Raw genomic sequence first — 12,500 nt, 5'->3', positions numbered from 1 at the left:
GGGTTGACGTGCTGTCAGTGGATTGAATCAAGGCATGTGAAGCGTCTGGGGTAAACCATGGAAAGCTGTGTAGGTATGTATATTTGCGTGTGTGGACGTGTGTATGTACATGTGTATGGGGGGGGGGGGGGTTGGGCCATTTCTTTCGTCTGTTTCCTTGCGCTACCTCGCAAACGCGGGAGACAGCGACAAAGTATAAAAAAAAAAAAAAAAATATATATATATATATATATATATATATATATATATATATATATATATATATATATATATATGAATACGTAATATACGAGGACATTTAATATATATATATATATATATATATATATATATATATATATATATATATATATATATATATATATATATATATATATATATATGCATGTGTCATATATGAGGACCATTTTTAATTCATTGTTTACCTTATATCCGACTGCTTCGTAAACACATGAATCATGACGCGCACCTGATGGGAAATTTGGGGTTCCCATTCTTACTTTGGCCTCCTCTCCTAAGTTGGGCACCCGTCTGACCTGGACGGATCCTAACTTCGGCACCCATTCTAACCTGGGCGCCTATTCTGTTCAAGACATTTATTCCAACTTGGGCATTCCACTCAGAACAGTGGCTGTGTTGGATGCTGGAGCTTATTTAATTTTTTTTTTCTCCCGTCCATTTAAAGACTAATAGAATCATTGTTTCACCCTGTTACCTCAGTGCACTAACTAGAAAAGGTACAAATTGGTTCTTGAAATTGGGTAAACTAAATAGGTGTGCAAATTGGTGAAATAAATTGGATGTTAAGATTGGTTGAGTAAATTGGGTATAAAAAAATCGGGTGAATGAAATTTGGAGTACAATTTAGGTGAGTAAATTGGGTATACAAATTGGATGTACAAATTGGGTGAATAAATTGGATGTATAAATTGGATGAGTGAATCGGGTGAGTAAATTGGGTATACAAATTGAGTGAGTAAATTGGGTATACATATTGGGTGAGTGAACTGGGTATACAAATTGGGTGAGTAAATTGGATGTGCAAATGGGATGAGTAAATTGGGTATAAAAATACGGTGAGTAAATTGGGACGTGATGACTCCCGCGGCCAGACGCGTCCCGGGACGCGTCCATCGTCCTGGGACACGTCCTAGGGATAGATCCATCGTCCTGGGACACGTCCCAGGGATAGATCCCGTGTCCCAGGACACGTCCCAGGGATAGATCCCTCGTCCTAGGACACGTCCTAGGGATAGATCCCTCGTCCTGGGACACGTCCTAGGGATAGATCCCTCGTCTTAGGACACGTCCCAGGGATAGATCCCTCGTCCTAGGACACGTCCTAGGGATAGATCCATCGTCCTAGGACACGTCCTAGGGATAGATCCCTCGTCCTAGGACACGTCGCAGGATAGAACCTTCGTCCTAGGACACGTCCTAGGGATAGATCCATCGTCCTGGGACACGTCCCAGGGATAGATCCCTCGTCCTAGGACACGTCCTAGGTATAGATCCCTCGTCCTAGGACACGTCCTAGGGATAGATCCATCGTCCTGGGATACGTCCTAGGGATAGATCCATCGTCCTGGGACACGTCCTAGGGATAGATCCCTAGTCCTAGGACACGTCGCAGGATAGAACCTTCGTCCTAGGACACTTCCTAGGATAGAACCCTTGTCCTGGGACACGTCCTAGGGATAGATCCATCGTCCTAGGACACGTCCTAGGGATAGATCCATCGTCCTAGGACACGTCCTAGGGATAGATCCATCGTCCTAGGACACGTCCTAGGGATAGATCCCTCGTCCTAGGACACGTCGCAGGATAGAACCTTCGTCCTAGGACACGTCCTAGGGATAGATCCATCGTCCTGGGACACGTCCCAGGGATAGATCCATCGTCCTGGGACACGTCCTAGGGATAGATCCCTCGTCCTAGGACACGTCACAGGATAGAACCTTCGTCCTAGGACACTTCCTAGGGATAGATCCATCGTCCTGGGACACGTCCTAGGGATAGATCCCTAGTCCTAGGACACGTCGCAGGATAGAACCTTCGTCCTAGGACACTTCCTAGGATAGAACCCTTGTCCTGGGACACGTCCTAGGGATAGAACCCTCGTCCTAGGACACATCCTGGAGGGTGAATCCCTCGTCTTCAGACGTCCTGCGTCCGGGAGGGGACATACCCAGACGCTGTGTTGAACAGGTCGTCTTTCACGCACGACCTGATGGCGGTGCTGGTGGAGACAGAGGTCGTTCTTGATGGAGGTGGTCGTGCCCAAGGGGTCGTACCGTCGTGCTCAAGGGTCGTACCGTCATGCCCAAGGGGTCGTACCGTCGTGCTCAATGGGTCGTACCGTTGTGTTCAAGGGTCGTACCGTCGTGCTCAAGGGATCGTACCGTTGTGCTCAAGGGTCGTATACCGTCGTGCCCAAAGGGTCGTACCGTCGTGCCCAAGGGGTCGTACCGTCGTGCCCAAGGGATCGTACCGTCGTGCTCAAGGGTCGTATACCGTCGTGCCCAAGGGATCGTACCGTCGTGCTCAAGGGGTCGTACCGCTGTGATCAGGGGTCGTATACCGTCGTGCTCAAGGGATCGTACCGTCGTGCTCAAGGGTCGTACACCGTCGTGCCCAAGGGGTCGTACCGTCGTGCCTAAGGGGTCGTACCGTTGTGCCCAAGGGGTCGTACCGTCGTGCTCAAGGGTCGTATACCGTCGTGCCCAAGGGATCGTACCGTCGTGCTCAAGGGGTCGTACCGCTGTGATCAGGGGTCGTATACCGTCGTGCCCAAGGGATCGTACCGTCGTGCTCAAGGGTCGTACACCGTCGTCCCCAAGGGGTCGTACCGTCGTGCCTAAGGGGTCGTACCGTTGTGCCCAAGGGGTCGTACCGTCGTGCTCAAGGGTCGTATACCGTCGTGCCCAAGGGATCGTACAGTCGTGCTCAAGGGGTCGTACCGTCGTGCTCAAGGGACGTACCACCGTAACCCAAGGGGTCGTACCGTCGTGCTCAAGGGGTCGTACCGTTGTGCTCGGGGGTCTTACCGTCCTTTCCAATGGGTCGCACCGTCGTATCCAAGGGTCGTACCGTCGTGCTCAAGGGTCGTATACCGTCTTACTCAAGGGTCGTACCGTCGTGCACAAGGGTCGTATACCGTCTTGCTCAAGGGTCGTACCGTCGTGTTCAAGGGTCGTATACCGTTGTGCTCAAGAGGTCGTATACCATCTTGCTCAAGAGGTCGTATACCGTCGTGCTCAAGGGTCGTATACCGTTGTGCTCAAAAGGTCGTATACCGTCGTGCTCAAGGGTCGTACCGTCGTGCTCAAGGGTCGTATACCGTCGTGCTCAAGGGTCGTATACCGTCGTGTTCAAGGGTCGTACCGTCGTGCTCAAGGGTCGTATACCGTCGTGCTCAAGGGTCGTATACCGTCGTGTTCAAGGGTCGTATACCGTTGTGCTCAAGGGTCGTATACTGTCGTGCTCAAGGGTCGTACCGTCGTGCTCAAGGGTCGTATACCGTCTTGCTCAAGGGTCGTATACCGTCTTGCTCAAGGGTCGTATACCGTCGTGCTCAAGGGTCGTATAACGTCGTGCTCAAGGGTCGTATACCGTCGTGCTCAAGGGTCGTATACCGTTGTGCTCAAGGGTCGTACCGTCGTGCTCAAGGGTCGTATACCGTCGTGCTCAAGGGTCGTATACCGTCGTGCTCAAGGGTCGTATACCGTTGTGCTCAAGGGTCGTACCGTCGTGCTCAAGGGTCGTATACCGTCGTGTTCAAGGGTCGTACCGTGTCGTGCTCCTGGGGACGACACGGATATAACGAAGCCTCCCAACGACCCCTCGTAACAGGGCTATGGTAACGAGGCAATGACCTCGTTCGCCAATTAGACCTACGGCAAACGGTACCCAATTAGGCGAGAGCCGTCAACAGAATACGTCTTCGGGCCAAGAGGGTGTTATCCCGAGCGTCAGTAAGGCCGTTGTTACATCAAGGTCGTCAGAGTCAGTTCGCCATACGTTCGATGGTCTGTTATAACGACCAGTTTGGTCGTTATACTCGGGTCGTCTTTAAGATTCGATATATCCAGGTATATTGTAGGGTATCTGTTGCCAAGGTGAAGTAGACTTTAAAGTAGATTCATAAAGTAGACTTTTTAAAGTAGAAGTAGTTCATTGCACCACAGGCCTGCCGTCCGGGTTCGAATCCTGGGCGGCGCGGTATTCGGCCCACACTCAACCCAGGTGTTCATCCGCCCTCACCCCCACCCCACCCCCACCGGAGGCTGATCGTTAAATGCTTAGCTGACATAGACAGGTGTGTGTGTGTGTGTGTGTGTGTGTGTGTGTGTGTGTGTGTGTGTGTGTGTGTGTGTATGTGTGTGTGTGGTGTGTATGTATGTGTGTGTGTGTGTTTGTTTGGTGTGTGTGTATGTGTGTGTGTATGTGTGTGTGTGTGTGTGTGTGTGGTGTGTGTGTGTGTGTGTGTGTGTGTGTGTGTGTGTGTGTGTGTGTGTGTGTGTGTGTGTGTGTGTGTGTGTGTGTGTGTGGTGTGTGTGTGTGTGTGTGTGTGTGTGTGTGTGTGTGTGTGTGTGTGTGTATGTGTGTGTGTGTGTGTGTGTGTGTGTGTGTGTGTGTGTGTGTGTGTGTGTGTGTGTGTGTGTGTGTGTGTGTGTGTGTGTGTGTGTGTGTGTGTGTGTGTGTGTGTGTGTGTGTGTGTGTGTGTGTGTGTGTGTGTGTGTGTGTGTGTGGTGTGTGTGTGTGTGTGTGTGTGTGTGTGTGTGTGTGTGTGTGTGTGTGTGTGTGTGTGTGTGTGTGTGTGTGTGTGTGTGTGTGTGTGTGTGTGTGTGTGTGTGTGTGTGTGTGTGTGTGTGTGTGTGTGTGTGTGTGTGTGTGTGTGTGTGTGTGTGTGTGTGTGTGTGTGTGTGTGTGTGTATGTGTGTGTGTGTGTGTGTGTGTGTGTGTGTGTGTGTACGCCCATAGATGGAAATGTGAGTGCGCGTTTGTGTACATCAAGAGGCATTTTGTACATATGCACATGTACGGAATGAGACGGGAGCAACAGGGATGTCACACACACACACACACACACACACACACACACACACACACACACACACACACACACACCTGCTCTCTGACATCTGGATTCCAGCACATGTGTGGAACAGACCACCTGTTCTTCCCCCCCCTCTCTCTCTCTCTCTCTCTCTCTCTCTCTCTCTCTCTCTCTCTCTCTCTCTCTCTCTCTCTCTCACCTCGGCTGTGGGGAGTGAGACAGGGGTCATGTCATTTCCATCGAGTGTTCTATGCGGGTGTAGGCCAGACGCACGCGAAATAGGGGGTTCGCACGTGCGTGCAGGTGCGGGTGCTTGCATACAGGCATTCGGTGCTTCTTGGTACATGTATGTATGTGAGCAGTGTATGATTGTACTTGTGTGTGCAAGTATATGTGTGTTTCGTATGTGCTTTGTGTAAGACTGATACATGTGTACATGTATATATGCCTGTGTATTCTTGCATGTGTATTTGTGTGTATATGTGTGTATGAACGTCTTCGTCAATTAACCAGACACGACTGAGCAGCCATATATATATATATATATATATATATATATATATATATATATATATATATATATATATATATATTATCCCTGGGGATAGGGGAGAAAGAATACTTCCCACGTATTCCCTGTGTGTCGTTGAAGGCGACTAAAAGGGGAGGGTGCGGGGGATTGGAAATCCTCCCCTCTCGTTTTTTTTTTTTTTTACTTTTCCAAAGAAAAAAAAGAACAGAGACGGGTGCCAAGTGAGGATAATCCCTCAAAGACTCAGTCCTCTATTCTTAAACGCTACCTCGCTAACGCGGGAAATGGCGAAACAAAGCCCGGAGCACCATGATCTTCACCGCCTCACAACATCAGTTTCCCCTGGAAAGAATCACTCGCTAACGAGCCCTCCATATATATGTCAAGGGTCGTTCAGATACGAACCCAGTACCTCCCTTATCTAATGGCTTATCAGACCCACATCCCCTCTCCCTAACTGCTTGTTAGCCTTAACTCCTCCTCGACGTCTGTCACAATGCTCGTTCCTGCCAGACTTGAAGAACCCTTCCTGGCGACAGGTACATATGTGAGAAGGGATGTGCGCTGCTTCTATTGATTTCTTCTCCCTCTTACCCATTTACGTATCGTTGCTCCCCCCTTACACTCGTCTGTGGGACCCAGTCAGGAAGGGGGCGAGGGGGAGGGGGGGGGGGGGGATGAAGGCTGGGGCAGCCAATCAGAGGGGATGGTGGGTACTACAGGTCAAGGCACCCACACGACCCCTAGTGTATATGTTCAGCTTGTGAATTCATTATTCTTTCAGAGGAAACTCGTGTGAAATGTTCAAGATTACGATCTTCCGTTACTCAGTCTTGTGTCTCAACGCTCCACCCTACCTCTCATCTGTCATGGATGCCAACAATATATGTATATAGATAGATAGATAGATCGATAGATAGGTGTGTGTGTGTGTGTGTGTGTGTGTGTGTGTGTGTGTGTGTGTGTGAGCTGGAAGGGTAGGTAAATACAAGAAAGCTGAGTCTTATTCTCGTAATGTTATGGCCTGCGCAGAAGCCTTCTTCAGAGAAACTAGCATACAGACACATGAGTCTGTATACCTCCACACGAGAGTGCTACCTCGTCGCTCCGCGTGCCTTATCCTCGGGCCACCGTGTTTCACCTTCCTCCGCCGTGTTCCCCTAATTCTGCCATGGTCATTTGTGCCGCTGGTCCGGCCCAGCGTATAATTTCGGTGTACTATTATAAAATTCTGAGCCTTTCCAAAACAACCAGAACTATAGTAATAGACTTCTCATTAAAGAAAGACATTTGTGAAGAACATTGATATGTGTCTATGTATTTGTCAATCCGTCCACGAGCGATTGAGATCAGCGACGGGTCGTTAAAGTCGTCAACAAAGGGTCGTCGCATCGTTAGCACGACCCAATGATCACGACATCGATCGAAGAATATGTTCACACGAACGACCCCGACGGTGCTGGAGTCTTTGACACCTTCAGTAGACCTTAGCCCCCGCCCCTTCCTTCCCAGTCAGTGACTCGTGGAAAGAATAATTGAAAATTGAAAATGATAAGTATGTCAATATAGCCTTCATTTTGTGTTGCAGTATATAGTCTCTCGTTTGACCAGACCTTGAAGGTAATGTTCGCTATATTCTCCGGGTTAGTGAGGTGTTTCTGAGACTAGAGCTTCGTGAGGACGTGTAGAGGAGCAATGTGGTTGGTGCTTCGATCTGGCTGTGCCGTAGCTTACTGAGGAAATGCTACGAAAGCTGGATTTTATGGTTCGATCGTAAGTGTTGCGAGGTGGTGGAGTGTTGCAATACCCAGTGGATGAGGGAGTGGTGTTGCCTCACTGGCTGAAGCAGTGTTGTTTGTGCTGCCTCGTACGTAAAGTCTTCCCTGGCCCGGCGCCTTTGCCACCGTCGCTGCCTCCCTCCGGAGAACCAGGCCCTTCCCGGCCACCATGAGTGTGGAGACCAACCTCCCCCCTGCTCCCTCCGACGGCGGTGGTCGCTACGCGGACGACCGCCGCTACAGCTACTCCGACTTCGAGCTGCGGTGCGCCAGCGCTCGAGTGGTGCGTCCCCAGATGACCTCCCAGAACGGCGTCATCACCATCAACCCCAACTCCGAGATCCCCCGCAGCGTCGACCTCCGGAGAGCCAAGTCCCTCCGGGTGGGCGGGAAGAGCAACGAGTCCCCGCAGAAGAGATACTCCGTCATCTTCGATCTCCCGGGAAGGAGGGATGAGGGCGACGTGGCCGCCAACCAGTCCAGCGCCAATGGCCGACAGGGACCGAGGAAGCCGCCACGGCTGAACATCCCCGAAGAAGTGGAGGACGAGGACGCTAGGCTCGAGGCGCAGGTGGAGGAGGAGAGCCTGGGCACCGGGTTCAACACCGTGGCGCTGAGGAAGAGCATCGTCAGCAGCTTGGAGAGGGTGTGCAACATGAGCGGCAAGGACGAAGCGGGGAACTCCTCCTCCTCCTCCGCCGCTGAAATGGCGAAGAACAGGAGGAAGGGCTCAGCCCCGTACGTCCAATTCCAGGACGAGGAAGGCGACTGGCGACGCCACAGCATACGACGCATGTCGCATTACGAGCCCTTCGACTACACCTTTAAGGTGAGTGGACAAGACAAGACCAGACACCCTCCACTCCCTCTGTTGTTCCCTCCTCCCGCAGTCAGTAGCCACATGGACCCAGTTTCCAGTCTTGCTGACCTTGTAAAGGCTTCCCTCACCAGTGCTGAAGGTCTGGAAGACTTGGCGCACCAGGTCTGGAAGCTGGTCCACACACACACACACACACACACACACACACACACACACACACACACACAGGTCACCATTACAGAACACAGACTGACACTGATGTACAGACACACGAAGACAGAGGCGTACAGACAGTCCCACATAAACACAAAGGGAAACAAGCCAAATGCAGACGTACAGACCTATTTAGACAGTACGTAGCCGGAGGAAACACACGCCACAGACACAAGCTGGCTTTGACTAAGTCATACATTGCTCAGAAACAGATGAACACAGGCTCATAGACACAAATAAAGGCACAGGTATACACATATACACGACGGACATAAAAGAAACAGACTAACACGAACACTTGCCTAAAGACACAGACGGCAGTACGATACTCAGACACACAGACACTTAACAGGCCTCCCAACAGACATAAATACACACAGACAGAGCAGGGACGACGCAAAGACACGGAAAACACAGCCATTTACACAGACACTGGGATGTACAGACAACGTAATTATGAACAGACAGACTTCCGGACCGACCCATCCAGCCACATGTGGCAAGAGACATACAGACACACAGACCTCTGTGTTATCAACTGTCTTCCATTTAAGACGTGACTCTAGAGTAAATTATACAATCAGTTAGTCTGAGGAGGCTCAGAGCAAGTCTGCAGGACTGAGATTAGGCTTAATTAGTCTCCAGGTCGTTTCATTAGTGTGAATGAGGGTAATTCGTGGGCAAGGAATTAATCTAGATTTATGAAGGAGGCTGTGTCATGGGTAAGAGGGAGACTGGTGTATGATCAAGCGAAATGGCAAGAGGTTCCAAGTGTATGAAACAAATGCAAGACGGTTTGGAATACATTTTATAGGATTCATTATTATATATGTTCTCTTTATAGGGATACATTTATGCATATGGATACCCATAGCATTTTTTTTCCCTTTATTATCCGCCGTATGCATACAAATAGATTCCTCCCCCACCACACCCCACACACCCATCCTACCCACACATACACAACCATTCCTACACACCCGTAATACACACATGCCTCTATATGTACATGTGTTTATGTGTAAGTTAGTGTGTCTTTATGTACGTATCCTATGTTACATAGTCACCTATAAATAGCGTCCTATAATGGGGCATCCACAGCGCCTAGGAACTCAGCCACGTCCACCTGGTCGGACCAAAAATGATAAGCGACGTGATGTTGTATGTCTGTTTGGACTGGGTGAATGTAGGGCAGTTGAGGAGCAGGTGTTTGGTGTTCGCCGTGATCAGGTTGCGTGTTGCCCATGACTAGTTCAATGCTGTGCCTGAACTGATGGTTGTTATTTTGGAAGAAATGGCCAGGGTCCATAGCACAGACGAGAGACTTAACTCGTATGTGTCTAGGGAGTGCAGTAGCGGGCGGGTTCATGTCTGTTGGATCTGTGCTTGACAATTGGATTAAAGGAACGATTATTTTGTGTTTATTGGGTCACCTGGATGTGAGTGTGTGTTGTCATTTGTGGCGTGTGGCCTGGAGTGGGAGGTCGGGGTGTGGGTTGGTTGAGGTAGGAAGATGGGAGGTGAGATTTTTAACTACTTAATGACGATTAGGGAGGAGAGAGAATGGATGGTTGATCTCTAGGATAGCGTTACTGACCATGAGTCAGGACGGTACCCGCATGGGTTTGAATTCTGGGCGCAGCAGTCGGCCAACAGACGAACCCCAGCTGTTCACCCTCCCATCGGGGCTGGTCGATAAATGGGTAATTGGCTGAAACTGGTGTGTGTGTGTGTGTGTGTATGGGTACTTACCTTAGGCTGGGATGTTTCTGTGTGTGTGGTGTGTGTGTGTGTGTGTGTGTGTGTGTGTGTGTGTTGTGTGTGTGTGTGTGTGTGTGTGTGTGTGTGTGTGTGTGTCTGTGCGTAGCTGTAAAGGTATGGTACATATATACAAAGTTAAAAGATAAGGCAACACGAGAGTGTGGAACTCTTTCTCACCATAACACACACATGATACTTACATGCGGGTATAATTGTCTCCCCCAGCTTCCCATCCATCATGTATATCGAAGTGTATTCATGTGTATAACTGTAAAACTTGTGAACTATACCTGTATCCATATGTATGAATGTATACATGGTTTATATACACATATAAAGAGTCCCTCTGTCCCCCTTTATACACGTCAATAGAATCATTCCCTTTGGCCTTGTTTGACCTCTTACTTGACCTGGTCACTACCACCTGGTGTGACCCCTCCTCTCTCTCTAGAGACTGACCTCCCGTGACCTCTCTCTCTCTCTCCCCGCGTCTGCAGGTCATGCTGATCGGGGACTCGTGTGTGGGCAAGACCTGCTTGCTGACCAAGTTCAAGGATGGGACCTTCCTCTGTGGTGCTTTCATCTCTACCGTCGGCATTGACTTCAGGGTACACTCTCCTGCAGAGTCCTCCTCCTCCTCCTCCTCCTCCTCCTCCTCCTCCTCCTCCTCCTCCTCGTCTTCCTCCTCCTCCTCTTCTTCTTCTTTTTCTTCTTCTCTCTCCTCCTCCTCCTCCTCCTCCTCCTCCTCCTCCTCCTCCTCCTCCTCTTCCTCTTCCTCTTCTTCTTCTTCTTCTTCTTCTTCTCCTCGTCGTCGTCGTCGTCCTCCTCCTCCTCTTCCTCCTCAAGCCACGCCACTCCTCCTCCAGATGCATCAGGGCTGCTGACCACAAAGTTACTCCTGAAATAATCTCAAAATGGGTTTCCGACCAAAGTGTTGTGGTAGGAGGGCGAGGGGTATGGGGTGGGGCCCGAGCCTTTGTGGATCCGGGGGTTGTTGACGTACCATCTGCGCCTGACGGAAACGGTACCATTAAGGTACTGCATGGTACACGTACCTCACTGTAAGGTACAGCCATGTACCTCTGGCTAGATGGTACGCTTGACCACACACTTCGCCAAGGCACCGCGATCCACTTGAAGATCTGCGGTTGCCTGTTGCATAGTGACCTGCATGTTGCATAGTGACCTGCATGTTGCATAGTGACCTGCATGTTGCATAGTGACCTGCATGTTGCATAGGTCAACACATACGTCGGTTGGTCGATACGCGCGTGCGATTAACTTTCCACACACACACACACACACACACACACACGCCGCTACGCCGATTCGAACCCCGCACCCCGGAATGATACGAGCATCATCTCGCTGCTCCCCACTACCAGATGGTCCCCAAATTAAACGGCAAATCACCAGCAGTTCTTCACGACGTGTTTCATGTGGAATATAGTCATGTAAACAGAAAACGGTGTTAGGTTCCTTCCTCGTGTGTCACAACCCCACCTTCGAGAAAGCCTTTTAAAAAGGCAGAGTGACTGGTATAAATTGAATATTGATTAAGGTAAACGTTGATTAACGAGATGAAATGCTGATCAGCAGCCTTGCTTCAGTGTGTCTGTCACAGCTGGCCCAGGCTGGTGATGGGCTATTACAGAAACTAAAGGGAGATTCATTAAGGCAACCAGGGAGAGGGAGATTAATTAGGGCAGCCAGGCAGAGAAGGTTTGCTCCCTATCTCCAAGCACTGGTTCGTGCCAGAGACATGGCGCGAGTGAGAGAAGCGACTCCAGGATTTTACGTAAACATTGGAAAATAATTGGTTGTTTGGGGGTCATTACGTGATGAAAAGGTAATTTCAAAAGCGACATATACACACTCTCACTACGTTTATAGTCCATGGGGAGGAAGGAGAGAGGAGGCAAAGACTTCAGTTCAGGTGTTCAATCTGTGTTTTCTCAAAAGCATATATGAAGGTGTGAAGCAAATGGTTCGATGAGTGTAGTTCGTGGACGAAGAGATGTTGGAATGAAATGAAGGAGAATATATATATAAAAAATAAAACAAGAAAGGTATGACAAACACTGAAAGCGAACGAAGAACTGTACCTCTGACTCACTGAAACCCAGACACCTGAAGCAGTGAAGTACCTGAAGTATTTAGCAAAATTGTGGTACCCTGTGTTGAAGATCGTTCAAATGAAGTGGTGAGGTGGCACTTAAATGGCCATGGGCGAAGTGAAGTAACCTTTCAACACCAAGAGAAAAAGAAAGAAAAAAAAAGCTGGTGATAGCTAAGTTTAAATGAAAGCTTCTGTCAAGGTATAGTCAAGAGCTTGAT

At 49.6% G+C, this 12,500-nt stretch overlaps 1 protein-coding gene across 2 annotated transcripts in view; it reads left to right on the top strand.

Annotated features, from left to right (window-relative positions):
• The window catches only part of LOC139747768 (uncharacterized), a 61,792-nt gene that overhangs the window by 18,600 nt on the left and 30,692 nt on the right, over nucleotides 1-12,500 (top strand). The window contains exons 2-3 of one of the 2 annotated variants that reach the window (XM_071660349.1): nucleotides 7,180-8,198; nucleotides 10,661-10,771. In XM_071660349.1, the coding sequence (XP_071516450.1) occupies nucleotides 7,539-8,198; nucleotides 10,661-10,771 (771 nt within the window). In that variant the 5' untranslated portion in view covers nucleotides 7,180-7,538. The remainder of the gene's footprint in view (nucleotides 1-7,179; nucleotides 8,199-10,660; nucleotides 10,772-12,500) is intronic. The other variant, XM_071660350.1, reaches the window with a different exon arrangement.

Source organism: Panulirus ornatus, chromosome 70 (assembly GCF_036320965.1).
Source record: "Panulirus ornatus isolate Po-2019 chromosome 70, ASM3632096v1, whole genome shotgun sequence".
NCBI lineage: Eukaryota > Metazoa > Arthropoda > Malacostraca > Decapoda > Palinuridae > Panulirus > Panulirus ornatus.
This window is presented reverse-complemented; position numbering and strand designations above follow the sequence as displayed.